General features: G+C 53.4%; 5 protein-coding genes across 5 annotated transcripts; 1 reads left to right on the top strand and 4 right to left on the bottom strand.

The window, feature by feature from the left end:
- Positions 1 to 3,742: 3,742 nt before the first annotated feature.
- Positions 3,743 to 5,148, bottom strand: MIND_00917400 (uncharacterized protein; the record flags this gene model as incomplete). Its single annotated transcript, XM_037365808.1, has 9 exons — positions 3,743 to 3,918; positions 3,970 to 4,088; positions 4,132 to 4,162; positions 4,219 to 4,504; positions 4,551 to 4,602; positions 4,648 to 4,727; positions 4,777 to 4,971; positions 5,018 to 5,048; positions 5,111 to 5,148. 9 exons carry the CDS (start codon positions 5,146 to 5,148, stop codon positions 3,743 to 3,745), a joined length of 1,008 nt encoding a protein of 335 aa, XP_037217220.1.
- A 265-nt stretch (positions 5,149 to 5,413) lies between these two features.
- MIND_00917300 (uncharacterized protein) lies at positions 5,414 to 6,728 on the bottom strand (the record flags this gene model as incomplete). The annotated part of the gene is made up of 5 exons (XM_037365807.1): positions 5,414 to 5,552; positions 5,610 to 5,837; positions 5,895 to 6,155; positions 6,202 to 6,471; positions 6,520 to 6,728. The coding sequence occupies 5 exons, from the start codon at positions 6,726 to 6,728 to the stop codon at positions 5,414 to 5,416; spliced, it is 1,107 nt and encodes a 368-aa protein (XP_037217219.1).
- A 334-nt stretch (positions 6,729 to 7,062) lies between these two features.
- MIND_00917200 (uncharacterized protein) lies at positions 7,063 to 8,352 on the top strand (the record flags this gene model as incomplete). The annotated part of the gene is made up of 4 exons (XM_037365806.1): positions 7,063 to 7,280; positions 7,329 to 7,883; positions 7,935 to 8,195; positions 8,247 to 8,352. The coding sequence occupies 4 exons, from the start codon at positions 7,063 to 7,065 to the stop codon at positions 8,350 to 8,352; spliced, it is 1,140 nt and encodes a 379-aa protein (XP_037217218.1).
- A 5,044-nt stretch (positions 8,353 to 13,396) lies between these two features.
- On the bottom strand, positions 13,397 to 14,024 carry MIND_00917100 (uncharacterized protein; the record flags this gene model as incomplete). The annotated part of the gene is made up of 2 exons (XM_037365805.1): positions 13,397 to 13,755; positions 13,805 to 14,024. 2 exons carry the CDS (start codon positions 14,022 to 14,024, stop codon positions 13,397 to 13,399), a joined length of 579 nt encoding a protein of 192 aa, XP_037217217.1.
- Positions 14,025 to 14,344: 320 nt separating this feature from the next.
- On the bottom strand, positions 14,345 to 17,282 carry MIND_00917000 (CxC2 domain-containing protein; the record flags this gene model as incomplete). The annotated part of the gene is made up of 10 exons (XM_037365804.1): positions 14,345 to 14,519; positions 14,574 to 14,715; positions 14,769 to 14,948; positions 14,998 to 15,398; positions 15,447 to 15,595; positions 15,651 to 15,813; positions 15,864 to 16,096; positions 16,148 to 16,546; positions 16,597 to 16,827; positions 16,881 to 17,282. The coding sequence occupies 10 exons, from the start codon at positions 17,280 to 17,282 to the stop codon at positions 14,345 to 14,347; spliced, it is 2,475 nt and encodes an 824-aa protein (XP_037217216.1).
- Positions 17,283 to 19,865: the final 2,583 nt, after the last annotated feature.

The following is a 19,865-nucleotide window of genomic DNA, read 5'->3' as shown; positions in this document are numbered from 1 at the left end:
AGGCAACGCGGTGCTTCCACGCGTCAGGCTTCTTGGGCGAGCGGGCGTCCGGGTTGTTCAGCAACCGGTAGTCCAGCGCGGTCTTTGCGGACCGGGGAAGCGGCTGCCGATACGTGGGGACGACAGGTGTGGGGGGTGGCGCTGCTCGGATCGGCGGGCTGATCGACCGGGGCCGGCGGCGATGGCTGCGCGACAGGTTCATTCTCCCCCTCGAGCGGCATCGACGCAGGTTTGGTGATGGTTGAGGAGGTGAGTGGAGTTGTTGAAGTGTCCGGGGCGAAGCTAATATTGCGCGTGGTTTGAATCGAGCGAGTTTCGGGGTTGTAGTACCGCCAGGCCGTTGACTCGTCGGATAGACCAGTGAATATGAATGGTCGCGTTTTGACGGGGAGCTTGCCGGTGACAGCGGCACCTTGTTTAAGAACTTCACAAGAGGTGCCGAACTCCTGGAGAGCGGAGACGTCGGGCTTGCGCTTCCAGAAAGCTTCATCCGGCGTGATGAATTCGGCGAGAGCGGCAGTTGGCGACCGGTTCTTCAGGTAGGCAGCGTACGCGACAGCCTCGGGCCACAGGAAGAGTGGGAGATTATGCGCAGCTAGCATGGCACGAGCATGCTCGATTAGCGTCCGATTGAGGCGCTCGGCGACGCCGTTCTGGGACGGGGAGTAGGGGGCCGTGAGCTGGAGACGGATTCCACGCTCGGCGAGGAAGTTTTTGACGTCTTGATTGACGTATTCCCCTCCGTTATCGCAACGGAAACATTTTACGCGTTTGCCGGTCTGTGTTTGGACATACTGGTCATAGTCGCGCATCTTGTCTTTGACTTCAGATTTGAGTTTCATGAAGTAGACGAGAGTGCGGCGCGTTGCAGCGTCCGTGAACGAGACATAATATCGGGAGCCGTCGATCCCAGTGATTTGGGATGGGCCCCAGACGTCGGTAAACGTCATCTCGCCAATCTCCGTATATTTTGTGTCAGATTTGGCAGGGAATGGCATGACATGAGACTTGGCCTTGACACAGATGTCGCAGTGGGAAGTGGGCGTGCTAGACGCGTCGACTTTCATGCCGGTGACCATGTCTTTGTCGTACAGCAGCTTGACTGACTTGTGCTGCATGTGGCCGAAGATGCGGTGCCATTTGTCCCAGGAGTGAGACGGAGGGGAGACGGATGGGAGTGCGATAGAGGGAGGTGATGCGGGTGGCGCCGGCGTCCGTGATGATCGCGTGATGCGGACTTTATACAGGTTGCCGGTGCGCGTGCCGCGCATGATTTCCCGTTTGGAGCCAGGTGCGAAGACCTTCATGGTGTCGCCAGTGAACTCGACAGAGCAGCCGCCAGCAGTAAGACAGCCAATAGATATGAGGTTGTATGGCGCGTCAGGTACGTGGAGCGTGTTCTTGAGTGTCAGTGAGTAGGCGCTGTTGCCTACATGGGAAGCGATCTCGGCGTTGCCGATACCGGGGCTTGGCATCGCGCCGAAGCCGGTGACAGACTGGCCGGGGGTCTCCGTATACGAGGAAAAAATAGATTTATTACGGGCTATGTGTTTAGTGGCGCCGCTATCAGCGAGCCATACATCCAGGCCGGTGGTAGGAGACGGGGCGGCAGTGAACGCGTAGTTGGCCGTCTCGTCAGGAGATGATGTCACCTCCGTGACGTGAGCGCGGCCCGACTGACCGTTGCCGTTTCCCAGGGACCGCTGGTAATTCTGGCGTTTCTGCTCCTCTGTAAACTTCTTGCCCTTCTTTGTGTCCCGACAGTCGCCAACCATGTGTCCGCGTCGGCCGCACCCGTTGCAAACAATAGACCATATTCGCAACCCCTTCCCCGACACGAAATCATTTCCGTTTCCTGTTGCTACGGCCGCAAATGGTGTGTTACTGATCGTGACATTGTTGCGCCACGTCCCGCCCTTCGCGCGCCGATTCCACACCCTTCATCACATGCCTATATTTCAGACATAATTAACCAGCGCCTTCACATTATATATGCTATAGCACTTACTCCACATCGAATTTCTACCTTTTGTATGGTATAATTTACAGAAAACCAGCTCCCTCAACGCGCCATATCCCGACATCAGAGTGAGTTTGATCGAATTGCCGTTTATGGGGGCATCCAAATTTTGGCGTGTGGAGCATCAAAAACGAGAATATGCCTTTGCCGAGGGGTTGCGAATATGGTCTAATGTCCGCGCGGGACTTGTTGTTGGGCTTGAAGGGTTTGGCGGGTAGCGCGACAGCATCAGAGTTGGGCTTGGCGTTCTTCTGGCGATCCTGCTCCAGGATGCGCGCGATGATCGGGGCAGAGTCGGTGAAGGAGGAAGTGTCGACAGTTTGGATGAAGGAGTTCCAGGACTCCGGGAGAGAGGTAAGGAGGGCCGTGGAGAACTCGTCTTCTTCAAACTTGGAGCCGAGAGCTTGGATTTGGGTTCGGAGTGCTGTGAGCTTCCGGATATGTTCTTCGATGTCGCTGCCCTCCGGGCACTGGAGATGCAAGAGCTTCCGGCGCAGGAGAACGACAGCGAATGCGCCGCGCGGTCGGTACATCTTCTCCAACGTGTCCCACGCATCCTTGGAGGTGGTGCAGTTGGTGATGTAGACCAGCGGGCCGTCTGATACGCGAAGTCGGATGGCTGACAGGGCCTGGCGGTCCTTGCGTTCCCACTCAGCAACAGTCTGTGTGCTGGTGGAAGCAGGTGCCGCGGGCGCGGCTGCAGTGGTTTGCTGGGCGGAGGCTGTGCCGGTGCCTGCTGGAGGCGAAACGACGACGACAGGCGCTGCGGCGCCAGGCTTGAGAATGCGACCCTTGGGGTAATCATCGAGCTGAAGATCTGTCAAGATGTCGGTGAGCTTGACAGCCCATGTGGGATAGTCGGTGGATCCGGAAAGGTGCTGAATACGGTAAGCGGAGGTGGTAGCGTCAGACATGCTGTATAATGATGATTATGACGTAGCGATGTGCTGGCTGATGTCGATAAGGCTGATACGCGATGGGTAAGACGCGGGGCCCATAACCTGTTGAGAGCAATAAAGAGAAGATGATAATATTGAGGGCTTCAGAGCCCAGTATTTATACTACAGGCATTGTATCTAGAAAGTTCTGTATCTATCTACAAGTATTGGTAAGTGCTGACTGAGCCGCGTCGGAGGCGAGTCAGTCCGTGGTCAGGTGACCGTGGATGGTCCGGCCGGCCGGCCGGGCATATCCTCAACACCAGCTCGACACTGTACAGCAGCTGTCGGTGGTCAGTTTGGAGCCGCGGCCGGCAGAACGACCACGCACCGAGTTAACCCATGTCCCCACCAGCAAAGCCCTACACCATAACAGAAGCCTAGTCAGCACCGTTGTCGGCCGTGGTACACGCCACGCACCCGGTCACAATATCCAGCGCTGGCATCGACATCTTCGCCGGTGGAAAGCGGACATTCACCAGCTACTAATAAATGCGAAAGAACGGCCCAGGCGCGTGTGGCCTCCACAAGATCTGCAATGGCGATCAGGGGCGTACCTACAAACCCATTGGGAACCCAAGTGGCAAATGATGCGCAGATCGACGATCAGGGAGAGTTGAGTGAATGAGGAAGATGGAAAGGAAGAAACAAGACACTGCCATGTTAGAGAAATCAGAATGTGCCGATGCCAATTGCAACAGGGGATCAACTGTTCAAGAGTTCAGGAGATGATCTGATGTTCAATGTTGCGACGAGTGAAGAAAATAAAGATACCGGCGCAATACTACACCGCACAGTCCTCCACAAGCCCCACATCCGACTCCTTTCCTGCCAGTGGACTGACATCCCGCCCGCACACCGAGTCAGACACAGTTCGCGCCTCAGAACCGTCGTCGCCGTTGCTCGAACTGTCTCCCCCGGGCCGTTGGTGCACGTGAACAACCGGCCCAGGTATGATTGCTGCCCCACATTTCAATATCGCAACGAATGAAAGAAGGATACGACACCGACCCGGGCCTTCCCGCCGCGCGACCTGGAACTGCGTTATATTGTCGTCCCCCGACTGGGACCCCGATAGCTGGCTGACGCCATTGCCTGGCACCTGAAGGAACGTCCGGATGTTCAGGTTGCTTAACTGCAAGTCTCTCAGCATTCAAACGAGCCTGAACGAACTCGAAAATGACATATGCGATTCCAAGCGGGACTAGAGCATGGATACATCAAGCATGCGACAAAGTCCGCCCCAGCTGCAGCACGCACCGTTGCTCTCGTTATTGACCAAATACGTGATCAGCGCCGCTACCGCTACCGTCGCCGTCGCCGTGCCCGTCTGTATCGCCTGCAGCGCAAGGCGGTCGATGATGTTCTGAGTCTTTTTAAAGCCGCCGCGGAGGCGGTGGAACTGCCATAGCAGCGCACCCGCAATCAGCACATCTATCAAGCTCTGCGTGATCACCCAGAGAGTCGCGGATGTGCGCGCCTTGTGCCGTTGGATGTAGGACGGGAAGCGGGCAACGGTGATTCCTGTTGCGAAGCACGCGCCAGTCTACACAAGGTCATTTGACGCAACATACAGGTAGGTGGGAGCGCACGGAGGTGCCGATCAAAAGGAGGAGGAAAAGGGGAAAGGCAGTGTTGTTCGTGCTGGGCAACGTCAGTAAGGGACCCAGCGCAGAATAAACAACGCACAATCGCCAATAGCGCATGATCAGGAACAGTTGGACCTGCGCTGCGACAAAGCCCGTGGAGAATACCAGCAGCGGAATTGTCTGCCCCAGTCAGTTTATTCGCTGCAGCCTGTCTCACGGACACACGCACCCAATTCTGCCTGCTGAGATATACGAGGTCGCCCGCGTGCGTGACAGTATAGAGGTAGACGGCGGCGTAGTTCGCCACGGTCGTAATGGTATCGATGAGGACCGTATTGAGCACAAGCGCCTTGATGTACCACTCGTCTTTCGGAAATTTCCGAAAGTAACGGAATACTTCGCGGAGCTCGAATGTATACAACAACTGGCGAGGTGGTGAGCGAGAGCGGAGGACAGAAGCGACAGCTTACGGAGCTGACCCAGGTCCCGATGAGCAGCGCACTACGAGGGGAGTTGATAAGCGTTGGCGAGTCGGTGTGCCCGACGACGGTCGACAGACTCACCCAGTGATGATATCCAAGGGCGGTATATCCGTCGACATCGTGGACAGGAAAGAGGGCACGTCTGACCAAGACCAGCGGATGCCGCAGTAGAGCACCACAGACAATGTCTCATGTCTCCCGCGACACTTGGCCTAGCCTTTACAAGCTCCAACCAACAAACTGAATCAGCCGAGGGGCAAGTAAAAGGAGCTGCCTGCGGATTCAATAATGCCTCCAGAAGAGTCTTCACTCACAGCTACAATTTGCAACGGCCCTTCGTAGTATTACAGTTCATGCACGATCGTCCAATAAAGCGCCTGAACGCTACCAACTGCCTCCCATAACGCCCTCCCCCGGGCTGTTATTCACCCTTGAAAGAACGAGCTGGTACTCTCGCCGCGTTGCAGCCCGTTCTATGCCAAATCTGGCAGCCTTCCGCAAGCGTGCATCATTGGCAGGGTCGCTGTAAAGCTGATTAATCGCGGTCCAAAACGATGCAGTAGATTTCATTGAAACGCACCGGACAGCGCCTGCAAAGACGCGTTCCATTCCCTCGTAAGGAAAGGCCTCGGACTCGAGGATAAGAGTGGCCGCGAACCAGCAGGCGAACTGCTGTCGCGCGGGGTTGTGTGGGAGGGTATTTATGATGTCTGGCGCATGTCGGACAACCTCGATTGAGGGGATGGGTTTGACTGCTATTGTTTGGCGGAGCGCCCATATTGCGCTACGACTGACCACTGGTCGATTGCTGTCCTCAATCCAAAATGTGAGCGTCAACGGATATACTTATGCTGGTCAAACGCACCCAAGCATCTGGTCGAGGTACATGACCGTCCACGGCTCAGCGGGGATGTCAGTGGGGCCGAGTCCCGGGATTATAGCCTCGCAAAGCGTGCGGAACGACCAGGCACCGACGAGAAGAGTAACGACGGAAGAGAGAAGCTGGTCAATGCGGGCTGGCGGCATGGCCGCGCTTCCAGCGACGTTGGCAACGATCTCTGCGCCGAATCCGCGCCAGCAAATACCGGCGAGGCTGTCCAACGTGGCCGCTTCGGTGGTCACTTCGCTGGATTCAAATTGAGGGTAAGTGGTAGGGAATAATGAAAACGTACTAAGGAGAGTACAGCAAAGCCACGGCACACTCCAGTAAACAGGCGTGGGATATCTCCTGTGTCTGGATGCAAACCCGTTGAGCGATGTAACAGGCGGGGAGCTTGATTGTCGGGTCTTCGGAAGCCAGAAAATGGCAGAGTAGGTCCATATGAAGAGGATTGAGGCCGTAGAGGATTGCTTTGACGTCGCCGTCAAATCGCGGAGCTCGTATCCTCTCTTCCAGCTCCTGCAAAATGCGCGCTTTTGCTGAAGAGGCGATGTAATTGCCGCTGAGCGGTGTTAGCTGCAACGAAGATCCCGTGTGGCCATGCACCCACCGGAGATACCCCACATATAACTCCAGCCTCTCAATTGACAGCGGCTCCGTCTCAGAAGCCTTCAGCAAGCTCCGCGCTTGACGCCCATGCAGGGCCCGTATTAGCGGTTTGGCGACGGCGTGCAGGTTAATGGTAACGCCGATGGTATTGTTGTCCGACCACCAGCTGCGGATGGTCGTCCCAGAAAGTGTGCGGGTGAGTGGGGGCATTCGGCCACGGTGGGATTGTCCGAGTCAGCGCTCTTGCAAATGAGTCGGAAGCAAGACGCGCAAAGCTGTAAAGCTGTAAAGCTTCCTTCTCGGCTTTCGGGCGGACGTCCTGGGCTGTTAAGCGCCATTGTCTATCTGGAGGACAAGGAAGGGAGAAGACGGTTCAGCGTAATGCCGATCAAGAGAAAAAAAAAGTGACGCGGCCGTGACAATCGGTGATACGAATCATCATGATGACACTATAGTACCTTCTCCGTCCCTCCACGCTGTCTTGACGAGCGCCACTACCGACAGCAATTGCAATGCTCTCTAGGCCCCTTTTACCTGTACCTCGATGCCCCCGCTCGTACGCTACCCCACCCCCAGCGCTGCCAGCATTCACAGCTGGTGGTCGGACAGCAACCCGAGTGGGGCAACCATCAACCTGCATAGCGTGGCCCGGCCGCTCATCCACGCGCTTTACTCACGCGAAGCACGCAAACTCACGACTTCTCCGCCGTACCTCCAGCAGTTCACGACAGAAGTGGCTGAGCAGTACCTTGGCTTCTTAGCGTGTGTGCCTGCACTTATCGGACGCAGCTTCTCGCTGACTTTGCATAGATGTGATGTCAAGATCGTCGGCGTTTCCGCCAAAGTCATCATCCTGCGCTCAATCCAAGTGCATCTCGGCTCCGCGCTGACCTTTGACGGCGATTCAGCCCTCCTCTGCCACCTTTTCGCGGATCCGACCTACGCGGAGATTTGGTGCGAGCTGCTCACATCACCTCATATCCAAATCCATCTGCTTGGGTGCTCTATTCTCCGCCGTCTTTCTACGGAATACGCCGGCGGAGTCAACTACCTCTCTCGGCCATTCGTCCTTCAAACGGCAGTTACCCTCTGCGGGCTGCTAACGTCTCCCGTCCCGGATTCTCTCTTCCACGCCACCGCCCACTCGACACTAGCGGCCCTGTGTATCACACCAGTTGGCACAGACGTCGTTGTCGAAGCCCTGGAGAGCAACCCTGCCATCGACACGCGCGATTTCCTCGTTCGCGTTATCAAGCTCCTCCTTGGCAGCGTCACGTTCATTCGACTGTGTATGTCTATTTCGTCCCGCGCTGGGTGGCTCATTGAGCCGGGAAACTTGAAACTCAAGGTCCCATGGTCTTCTGTGTCAGTTTAATTCTCCACACCAAGCTTGATGCCTTATTCAATTCAACACAGTGATCCACAAGAAATGGTTGTCTGCGCTGACGCTGCCCTACGACATACTCTCGCACTGTCCAAAGATCGGGAAGCTGACCTGACCCTGCTCCGCCAGGCCCCAGCCATCCTGCAAGGGCCGGAGGACTTTATGCAACAGCGTGAATTCTTCTGCTGGTTTACGGGGGAGCTTGCCCTCATGCGCGGCCACGATGGAGGAGCATCAGGCTCAGGCCCCATTCCCACTGATGAGCTCATCAAGTGCCTGAACGCAGCAATCGAGTGTGTTGCTACCTTTACCCCTGCCATCATCCATGTTGATCATGTTTTCAGAGAGGCAGAGCCGGCTACACGTCTGCCTGCTGCAGCAGGCTTTGCGCTGGAGGAGCTGCAGGTCTACAACTGGGCCCGATATCACCCCCGAGCGGTGCCAGTGTAGTTGTGGGGTGGAGCCGTATAGTAGTAACATGATCAGGATGGACTTTAAATTTATTTTACCAAGCTTGTTGATAATACTGCTTCTCTCCGTATCATGACTTATTGGCCTGATGCGACACTACGCAGTAGGCCCGCTCATATGATATAATTATAATATATTCATATTTGGCCAGCACTAGGGGCAATGCCACACAGAGTTAATGGACATGGTAAATTTACAATTAGAATCAAACCAAAAGGGCCCATTAAAGCGTTCCCTTGTCAAAGTTGGTGTCGGGGTCAAATCAGTTCGTTTCGGGCCTGATGAGTTGGTGATGCCTCCTTGCACATAGAGAAGTGGTACAATAGATGATCCAAGCAATAGAGTACAGTGTCCACTATCACGCCTTATATATGCGGGCCTGCTGAGGGGTGATTGGACACCCTTGGCCTCTCCTGCTCCTCCTCATTCCTGTCCCTGGCCACAGAGGGGACGATCGTACATCTCTTGTGGGCCAGGCACTACTCCTAGCCTCCTAGCACTCCTCCCCAATTCCCTTGTGTTGCGAGTTGGCTTGGTGATGGCTCAACATGTTGTTCTCGGTCATGTGCTTCCCATGGGCCACATGTGCATTCCTCCTACTGGGGCGTCTGTTCCCCATCGTCATGTGCTGCATGCTGCGGGCCTGACACCATTGCCGGAGCAGACGGGCTGGGTCCTACCCATGACAGGTGGGCCTGGTAAAGGTGGTCTTGTTGGAGTTGGATGAGTAAGGCTTAGTATAATCACACCAGATTCAGCAAAATATATCCAGATATTAAAACAGTCGCTGAAATTGTCAGGGAAAACCTGATTAGAGCGGCTGAGATTCAACCCATACAATCCTTAAAATACAATCAGGGGCATTACCATGAGTATCGGTTGGGCCAGTATATACTTGATCCAGGGTTGTCCTATACTATGTTTGATAGAATATATGGCATATATATGGACATATAGAATGTCTAAAAATGGATGTAGCTCTCAGAGCCATGATAGAAATTTCTTAGTCTATAACAACAACCTAGACCATGATTATCCATGCATTCCCCACTGAAATATTAAGTCATCATTGTGCTTGATCAACTTTGGAACAGAAATACTACAAAGAAGTGATATAATCGTATAGTTTAAATGTATAAGAGTATAAAAAGATATCAAGACTGCATAGATACCTACCCTCTGGTGAAACAATCATCTGAATTCATGAAGAACTTGAGGAGATATGACTATATTAACAAGTTTTATATACAATCATTAGAGAGTGTAGATATACTAATAATGTTGTATTGTTGAGAGTATTGACTCTATCATTCAGGTATCCTTAGTAGTTCTTTAATCAGCTCTGTAGCCTGTCTGGTCAGTGAGATATTATCTTATTAGTTGTAGATTAGCTAGTGATTGGCGAGTGCTGGTATAGTGATGGCCAAGTCCAGTTCGGTCTGGTTCTTGGCCCTTTTCGGCCAAACACCGGACCGCCGGTTCGGTTCAAAACGGGATTTTGCTAAAGAAAATGGCTGAACCTGGCCGAACCGAGAGCCAGGTTCGGTTCGGAAACAGCCTTGGCCGAACCTGAACGCTGAACGCGCGTTCAGTCCGGTCCGGTTCGGGTTCGAACCGAAATCCCGAACCGGACCTGGCCATCACTATGCTGGTACAAATCCTGCTGAAGTTGAATATTAATAAATCCAGAAATTAGGGAGTCTAGAACTTGGATCACAGAAATGCATTGGAAAAGTAAACTAACAGTGGGGTTTAATTAAGATTTCAACCCTATTGGCCAGTCTACCAATCTAGTCATTATTGTGTGTAGGTGTGTATACTCTGCTTGTGAGTTTCAAATTGCAGGAACCAACTAACAGATCAAGGATACTGTATTATTTAGATCAACTATCCACAGCATATGATATATAACACACACTGTATGTCAGGCAAGGTGTCCAGACTACCATAAAAGGCAATTCCCGGAACAAAAAAATGCCGTTTTAATGCAGTTATTGATGGAAATCCAGGCCCAAATGCATAACAAAGACTGCAGGTGTCCGTGCCACATCTGTGTATGACATGTAACATAGATGCATAACACATTTTGTTCTAGATGGTTCTATGGCTCTCGGGGCGAGAGTCTTAACGGGGGAGTACTGTTATATCCCGTGCATCTTTGGACGCTCTGAGGTTATCCTTGGAGCGCAACAGGGTTTTTACACGATGAAGGTATCTGAGTGTTTCCCTTCAAACAGTTAATCTGCACGGAGACTCCCTCGGACCTGTACCCACCCTCCAACCATCAACTCGGATCTTTACCCATTTGGACTTGCATTTGTTTACTTATATCCGTTAGGTGTTCGCCTTGTTTCCTTTGCCTCGTGTATGTCTTCTCGTTCCCCTTACTTACTATGCCTTTGTACTTATCCCGCAGAGAGATCCTGCAGACCTCATCGGATCTCCCTGCGAGGTCATATGCCTTATGTCTACCACTTAGTATAAATACTCACACTCTATACTCCTGTACTTCAGTTTCGTTATTAACGTTTCTTGCCTCGCTCCCCGCTCTCATCTGACTCCCTCCGCGTTCTAAGCCTTTATCACCTTCGGCTTCTCTGAACGTATCCGTTGGAGTTCACGTATTTGTTCAGACTTGCTTTCGGCCTGCAAGACGTGTAGTCGCTCACTCCGATATAGTGTTGTGATAGCTACTCGGTTTTGCTTCGGACTTTCTGTTACTTACATTCGGTTCTTGCACGGCACTTAACAATCGTACAGTACTAAACAGGGCTAGGGCTATGCCCCAGCTTTGAATATTACTTAAATAAAGTCAATTTTTGAATTAAAGAAAAATCCCACTAATTACAGAATAGCACATAGGTGCACAATAACCCTCTTAAATATCTGGTCTACTACTATCTGCATAGATTGCAACTCAAGTAAGTAAAATTTATATACTTATTTATTGATTTGTGTCAGGGGAACCCCCGCTTCGGCCTCCTTCGGACCCTCCGAACGCATCCGAGGCGCATCCGACCGGCGCCCCCTCGGACGCTCCGACCCACCCCGACCATCGTCCATGGCCTCCTTTGCCCGCACAATCACCGATCCGTCAAGACCCTCCCAACTATCACCTTGGGACAGAGCTTGCGACGCTGCTCAGGCCTTCTGCGCTCTACGTCGGCAGTTACGGATGACCAGTATATAGTTGGCGCCCTAGCAGGCGAACCCTTAGAGTTTCTTCTCTTTGGATCCTCCCCTGCTAGGCTTTCGTCGGAGTCTCCAGGGTTACCCTTACAGCAGAAGAAACTCTCTACAGGATTAACCGGTCAAGATTGCCAGGTTTGGCGCTGATTCAGGCTCGGAGTACGAGTCCGTACCCCCCTCGTCACCGCCCCTGCCACTTGACCCCTCCTCCTCTGCTCTTGTTGTCCTTACACCCGCTATGTCTACCGGAGCTGCTCCGGACGCTGACACGCACATGGACGCACTTGAGGCGAAACTAGATAACCTCACCAATATCCTCACCCACCTTGCTTCCCAGGCTTCCGCTGCCGCACCACCTTCAGCAGCTCCCGAACCGCCTTCGGCATCTCCGAATGCCCCCGACGCGGATGCGTTATTTGGTGACATTACTGTCGCCTCAAAACTGGTCTTACGACCAAACCCCCCGTTTGCGTTTAACGGAGATCGCAAACGTGGCCGCGCCTTCCTATACGCGGTCAAGACTTACGCCCGGCTTGCCCCAGAGGCCTTCGTGGTCAACGGAGAGCCGAGCGAAGAAAAGGCCGTCCGCTACGCCATGTCCTATATGGCGGAGGGACCTGCTCAGCAGTGGGCAGAGCGTCAGGGGAGCAAAACCCCTTTCCCCTTCCCTCGGTGGAACCTATTCCTCTCCGAGTTTCGGCTTCGGTTTGTTGAGGAGAACGAGCAAGACCTCGCGCTCGCCAAGTTGGAAAGTGCGGGTTATCATATGGGAACGCAGGACGTCTACGGATACACCGACGACTTCGAGGACCTAATGGACCTCGCCGGATTCGAAGACACGTTGGTTAAGGTGACCAAGTACCGCCATGGACTTGACCCCCTGATCAACAATGGCATCACGTCCTCGAACGACCCCCCAGACCTCCGTGACTATCTGGGCTGGCGCACTCGGGCTTTCCGCCAATACGAAGCCTTGGTGCGGGCGAAGCTCATCAAAGGGACCACCCCGTGGATGCCTTCGGGGGCTCCGCGTGGCGCATTCCCTATCGCCCGTTCGGCAACTCCGTTCCCTATCCGCCCGGTGGCCGCACCTGCGCCACCCGTGGCCCGCGCCCCTGTCTCGGTACCTCCGGCTCCCGTCCCTATGGAGTTGGATCGTACTAGGGCTCGGGGCGCCCCTCGTCAAGCCTGCTTCAGATGTGGCGACCCCAACCACTTGGCTCGGGATTGTCCGCTCCCCGCCGATGTTCGCCATGTGGACATCCTTGACGAGGTAATCCAGCAACTCGGCGACGAGATGCTGGGAGAGCTGCTCGTGCGGTTGTCCGATACCGCGGCCTTAGCGGAGGCGCATTCGGAGGTTCCGGCAGAGGATTTTGTCCCCCCGCGACGAGTGACTGGTGTGCCCTCGTTCGGCGTCCATAAATCGTTTCACTTGTTTGTATGATGAATCAACTCCCTTGCCCTACAACGAGCCTGAAACGAAAGACGCACCCCCTGCCCCCTCACCCGTAGGTGTAGGATTTAGGCTACTGCCCTAGCAATTGCTTGATAGGATCTACCCTAAATCCCCAGGAAGCCCTAGGGCTAGCAGCTCCTAGCAAGTCCTGCCTGCCCTGTCCCTGTAAATCACCCGAGCACTGCTACGCGGCTTCCCGGCACCCTTGATGCTCGTGATTTCTTGATGCCCCATCAAATATCAGCCCTTGACTGATACATCAGGCCCGGCATCGTCGTCCCACTATTTCCACTTGCTGGGGTTTTCCGAAATTCTCCGAAGACTTTGATCAAGGTCCGACAAACCCGACCACCAAATGATCCAAAATAAATCCAATTATTCTAGCTCCGCAATAGATCCTCCTACTACCTCCTCCTCTCCAGCTGCTAATCGTTCATACACATCCAGGTCTTTCCGCATTACAGCCTCGACCACCGCCTTCCCCGGCTGCCTCCAATGATTCACAAAGTGTTTCGCTATATGGGCATGCAGCGCAACCTGGCGCTTTGCATACGCAGCCATTCCATTCGCCAGTCCTGCTTCCACCGCCCTTCCGCAGTCAACCCGCTCTTGCCATTCGCGCTGTAATGAGACTAAGCTCCGCAGAACGCGCTTCATTTCCTCCCGCAACAGCCTCACTTCTTCATGCCATCGGTCCTTGCGCGCCAAAGCCTTGGCCCATTGAATCCGCACCGCTGTAGCGTCCTTAGCAAAAGATTCTAATTCCAGAATGCTTCCACTTACCATCATGTAGCCCCGGCTCTTGGTCTTCCGCTCGCACGGCGCTCCAGATCCAAGAGACGGCACCACCTCGCTGTCCCGTCGTTGGCTCGTTCCTGGCACGGCCGGCAGCTCCAATTCGACCCAACCGCAATCTGGAACCCGCATCGCTATCCTCCTCTCCATGAACATTCAAGTCTCCATCGTTCAGCTCCTGGAATTCGGCATGGTAGTCCGGTCCCATTAACCGTCGCAAAAGCAGCTCGTGCTTGCCGGTATTTAGTGGCTTCCCGACTTATCTGGTCGCCAACTCGAGAGATGAGGGTACTCGAACGGGTAGTCGCGCGCTGCCCAACAGAGTTGGCGTTTCGGTGGTGGATAAGATGTGTTTTGGTGTAAAGATGATTGCGGATATGTGAGAGTGCGTCTCCGCATTGCGCCACACGTAATTGTGTCTCGACTTCGATGAGACCTCGCCGACAACCTCTGCCACGTTGAGTGTCCGACAGGTCAGAAGGAAGCCACAGCTTGATATCTTCTGGCTGTACAGGTGGACGGTCGCTGTCACGGCATTGCTCCTCCTCCCATCGCCATCCAGCCACCCCCGGCATGAAGTATTCTTGTTGGCGCTTGTATGTTCTTGATTTTCTTGAGTAACGAAACCCGTAGCTCTTGGATCTGGCCAGTACGATTGGCGGTTAGGGTTAGATCTCCTCGCAGCTCGTTCTTAATTCGTCTTCTAAGGCAAATATATCAGTTCTCAAGTTTTGCTGAGAGAGAGAGAGGGACATACTTCATATTTTCCAATTGGAGAAGGCCTTTGACGAAGGCAGTCGCTGTCGCTGGACCCTCGACCGAATCCCCTCGACCTTCCCTTGCCTCTTCCAATTCAGCTTCTTTTAGCTTCGCAGCAACCTGCGCCTCGGAGGGCCGTACTGCAAATACTGTTAGCAGAGCAAGATAAAAGTCCGTATTGACATGTGCTTACCGCTGTCGGCCGCCATGAGATAAGGGTTGGGTTTCGTTTTATCTGCGAGCCAGTCCTTGACCTTTTGCATCCATATGCGCCAAACGTCGGGGTCTAGGCTATCGTCGACTTCGAGGAATTCTCCCACTTGCTTCTCCCTTTCCGCGACTGCAATGAGGAGCTTTCGCGCAAGGACAACGCCTGAAGATCGACATTTTAGACAGAAAACCACACCACATACATTACTCACCCTCTTGCACGTTCTTCTCGAAGTTGACATGGTCTACCTTGTCATCGATGGTGTCGTGTCGGTTGCCTTGGCTCATCTCCTTCGTCGCAAAGCTGATGGGGTTAAGCACTGCCCATGTTCTTTCGATCCCCTCTCCGTCCGTGCGCCCGACGCCAACAGCATAGTTGAGGGAGTAGGTGGCCTGGCACGTCTCTTCATGTGCAGCCGCATGCCATACAGGTAATGCGAACTCGATGCGGAAGTCGTCCAAATTTGCCGGCATATTTGAGTGTGACTCAATGCAGATGACGCGCTCCCAAAGCCGCACTTTCCATTGGCAGGCGATATCGTACGACAGGACGAGTTGCTTCACTTTTGCGTTGCGTAGCGCATGCATAAGGATATAATCCATGTTTGCGTAGCTGCCATTTGCCATGAGCAAACGTCATTATTCAGGCAGAACAACTTACCGCTCTCCCTTCTGTAGATCACCCAAACCTCCTGCCCGCACTATCCCATGTCTCGCACAGACACAGCCGCCCACACCAGACACTCTCAGCCCAGTAGTCAATCGTGTCTCTTTCTGCATCAAAGCAGCGAAAGCGATGCAGGTACTGACCTAGCACTGGATATTAGCACACAAATTACTTCGAGCAATAATATACGCCACTTACATCCTCCTCAGCGACATAATCGCGCAAATGCTCCTTGTATGGTCCTTCATCAACGAAATAGGACCATCCAGGGCCAAGAGAGCAATCTTGGCGCTCGTTCGCTCGAATACGGTTTTTAAGGCGGAAATTGGCGTCTAACGCTAGCATTAGCGCATAAAGAAATCTAGTAAAAACTTGGTAAGTCAGATTTAGGACCGGGCCCATCAGACTTACTCGTCTTCTGGCTTGCAGTTCTCCCAACCACTAGGCAGATTGAATCCCGGGCGGGGACATGCCCAGCACTCGACAGCAGCCAGGCCTGGCGCCACCGTCGCGACCTCCACAGTCCCATCATCTGCCGCTTCAGCCTCCGCATTCCAGCCCCTCTCATAGCCAATTCCAGCGTGTTTGACTCGCCGCAGGAATGCGTATTGTCTTGCCATCCTACTAAAAGCGCGATATCTGTCCTGTACTGTGGTCAGACTTTGTTGTAGGCGAAAAAGGATTGGAGGACTGACCGGTGTCTGACCAAGCAGAGTAGGATCAGTCAAGCGCTGCAATGACCCCACGAAATCATGCGCATTCACGTTGCCGACAACGTTGAGCATTCGGAATAAGTCAAGTGCCCGGAAGGTAGCACAAGTACCCAGCTCGCTTGAAGTCGCTGGGTACCAGCCATTGCCCATCAGCTGCCCGACAAGGTCAAAACTGAGCGACCTCGAACAGCCGCATAATCGGACATCGAGCGTGAAAACGCCATTCGTGTCGATAACAACCAGGGGCAGAGATGAACGGGGCAAGGGACAGGGCTTTCCGTGATGGCCAAGTTGGTACTCGAGGCGTAGACTTTGTTTCGAGGTGTCCTTCAGATGGATTCGGTGTAACGCGACAGGTTCCCAAAAATTATTATTCCATTCCTGTTATAGCATTAGTTTTCGCGCTCCCCCACATTACAAGGTTTCCCTACCTTCACAACGTGAAGAGGAGCATCCGCGTGGCGCTCTTTGAGACAAGACAGACATTGCAGCAGATGGACACCGCATTCCTGGCAGCGGAAGAGTCGCATCGTGTCGGGTTCGTGGGCGGCATTGCACAGTGAGCACGATGGACTGAGAGCATAGTCGCCGAGGCCATCTTGTCGCAGTAGGTTATCCAGGAAGATATGTTTTCGGCGGCGCCAGATGGCCATGGGGTCGTCCTGGTAAGAATTCTGGTTAACATGCGGGAGTCACTGTCTGGAGCGTCACTCACTGAGCTCTCGTATCTTGTCCTTGACGTGGGCACGTCGTAATCCTCGATGAAGTGTTGGAAGACCGCTGGTCGATTGTCGGAGTCCAATGTGCTAAGGGTATCGGCTATAGCGACCAATTCGCTTGTCTCCAGCGAAGCAGTGCCTTCGAACTCCGAGTACAAATCTTCCGTCGAGATGTCGTCCTCCAGACGCACTCGTTTTTGAGGAGCGACGTTGGCAACGGAGGCCATGGTATTCGAGTGGCCCATAACATGGAAGCTGAGGTCGGCAGAGGGGTTGGGCCCCGTGTTATTGAAAACGAAGGTGGATGTCGTTTCCCTTAGGCGCTTTCGGGCGTCCCATTGGGAGAAAGAGGAGCAGACAGAGCTGCGAGCAGTGGGGACTCTGGGGAGGGGGGCCATGACGAATGGCGACAGTCAGAGACAGGCCAAGCGAATACACGTGTATCATGATCGAGTGATTGATTCATTTCTCGGTCCGACCAACACGACAATTCTACCTATCAGCCCCCGTTCCGCCCACTTCTTGAAGTTCTTCATTTCGCCCCACCTCTACCACGACCGCGCCGTCCGCGCTGGAGCTCGACCGGTTGAGACCCACTCCGGCGTGTGCTGAACCTCTGAGTCTAATCCGGGTTAACTAACTGACAACTCTCGTATGGCTTAGAGTAGTACTTAGCGTGAAATTGGCAAGCCACATCGTAACTGATGTTTTGCCCTTGGTGGCGCCCGGAGTCCAGGGTTGTTAAGAAGACGTAATCGTGATTTGTGAATTCCTCTCCACGCATAAATTCTTGGTCTACAGAAGATGAGCCAACACTCGAGACGATGGTCCAGTGCATTACACTCAACTTGTAGGCATAGTGAGGAGAGCAAGCTAACTTCGTTATATGGCACTCTGGTTGGTCTTTAAATTTATATCGGTTGCACTCCTTGAGGATCAAATTCATCATGGATTGCGCTGCATGCTACTTCAGGATCCTACTTTATCAAATCCTCTCCTATTACAAGCGAGCCTTGCATGGGCGCAACGCCCTCCCGTCCTTCGGTTCATTGCGATCACGTTCTGGGGCCGCCGGAAGATCTGGGCAAAATCTGAGATGATGAGATGATTGAAACAGGAGTTGGCTTACTTTGAGTTTGTGGCCCTGGGTTGCCCAAAGCCGCGACCCAAGCGGTTTCGATGGCCTCTCCATTGATGCATCTCAATTCTGAACGCGTAAGTAAGCCATGTAAGACATGCAGGTCAGCTGAAATATTACCCAGAAGAGTTATATACGGGAGTCGGAGAGGGTTTGTCGACCGCATAGGTTCTGTAAATGTCTGCATATCGTCGTGGTCGTAGAAATGAAAGGCTGCTTTTGTGATCGTAGAAATGAAAGGCTGCTTTTGTGATTGCGCGTGGAAAACAAAAAAAAAAAAAAAAAAAAGATCTGTTCCTCTTACTCCATGTCTTCTTCACTTTCCCCCGCAACAGTCTACCTGTCCCCAACCAAAGGAACGGCGCGAGATAAGCCGCTCGACGATGCGAGCGTTGACCTCCTTTGTGCCAGGCGTAAGATCCAGTTTGTACTTTTGGAGGGTGCTCTCTGACGGTGTTAGTAGTGCCCAAGCGTTCTCGTAGAGACGATGAAGTTGAAGTGGGCGAGAAGAAGAGCGAATCGACCAAAAAACGCGCTCGAGCGTCCGAGGCAGCCGTCCACCAAAAGGAGGGAGCCGAAAACTCTCCTGCGACCTACGCAGTTGACGAGGAACAACTAGAAGAACGTGAGTTGACGTTTGCGCCCTGTGTGCTTTTCTGACAATATGCAGTAGTCTAGCGCGAATTGACCATAAAACGCGCTCGAGCCTCCGAGGCAGCGGTCCAAGAAAAAGAGCAGGTAGCGAAACGCCCGACTGGTGAGCAACTTGAATTCCGCGTTGTTTACGGCTAGTGTGCTGACAGTAGTCTTTTGTTGCTAGCTGCTGATATGAACGACATGAGTTACAGATTGCAGCGCCTGATAGACCGCAAATACCAGCGTCGGCCTAACCCCCCCCCCCCACCGCCTCAGAGTTGGTTGGCGAACGAGACTTCCCCCAAGGATTTCCCACATTGGACGAGCTGTACGCGAGCCTTTATCGACCCCCGGCACTGTTGAACGTGCTCCCAGTGTACAAATGTGTGCTCTGTAATAAGGTCAAGTCGAATCCTGTCTGGTTCGTCTGTATTTTTTGCGACTTAGGCAGGGCTGTAAACTGAATGAGATATAGGTTTCCGAATTGCAAGCACAGCACCTGTTATGTGTGCATTTTCATGCATCTGAAGGACCGCTGGGACTGTCCGGAGTGTGGGCGGCCTATGTACGGCGCCCCCCGGCGGGACTACGAAGTCGAAGAGGACGTTAAGTGGCAATACCCCAAACGGCGCGATTTGAGCTGCGTCACTTACTCCTTCGCCCGGTTCACCTTTCCTCGCCGCCCTATGACCCCCAAATAGTCTCTGAAAGTGTTGCTCGAGTAGATAGTGGTGCTTGTTGCATGTGTCGCTTGTCTATAGACTCAAAAAACGAGTTTTCGAGTATTGTGTGGAATTGGCAAACTCACCTCGATCTGGCTTTGAAGCAGTCCGCGATCTCGCTTTGAAGCAGTCCGCGGCCTAGAGACTTTGAGTGTGGCTTGCAGTATCGTCTGTGTGCTGGCTTAGTCGGCAAAGTGGAAGGAGTCAAGCGTGATAATGACAATTAGCTGTCAGCGAATTCTGTGGCGATGCGGCCGGGAGGTTCGGACCGTCTCTCGGGCCTTGACGCCCGGAGGGTCGGGTCATTCAGATTCGTCTGCTGTCGACCAAGATCTGGACAAAAATCCCTTCTAAGCGCAACTCTGGCTCTCGATTACGCGCCCGAAAAGGATAATCCAAAGCTCATCTGAGATGAAACTACTGCGTCCAGTCGGGTCATCGAAATTCGGCTCCTTATTGGTATCGAGCATGCTTAAAAGCCAAAT

This window comes from Mycena indigotica (assembly GCF_014461135.1).
Source record: "Mycena indigotica strain 171206Taipei chromosome Unknown Mind.scaff0008, whole genome shotgun sequence".
Lineage (NCBI taxonomy): Eukaryota > Fungi > Basidiomycota > Agaricomycetes > Agaricales > Mycenaceae > Mycena > Mycena indigotica.
The sequence above is the reverse complement of the archived record's forward strand: the minus strand, read 5'-3'. Positions and strand labels throughout refer to the sequence as shown.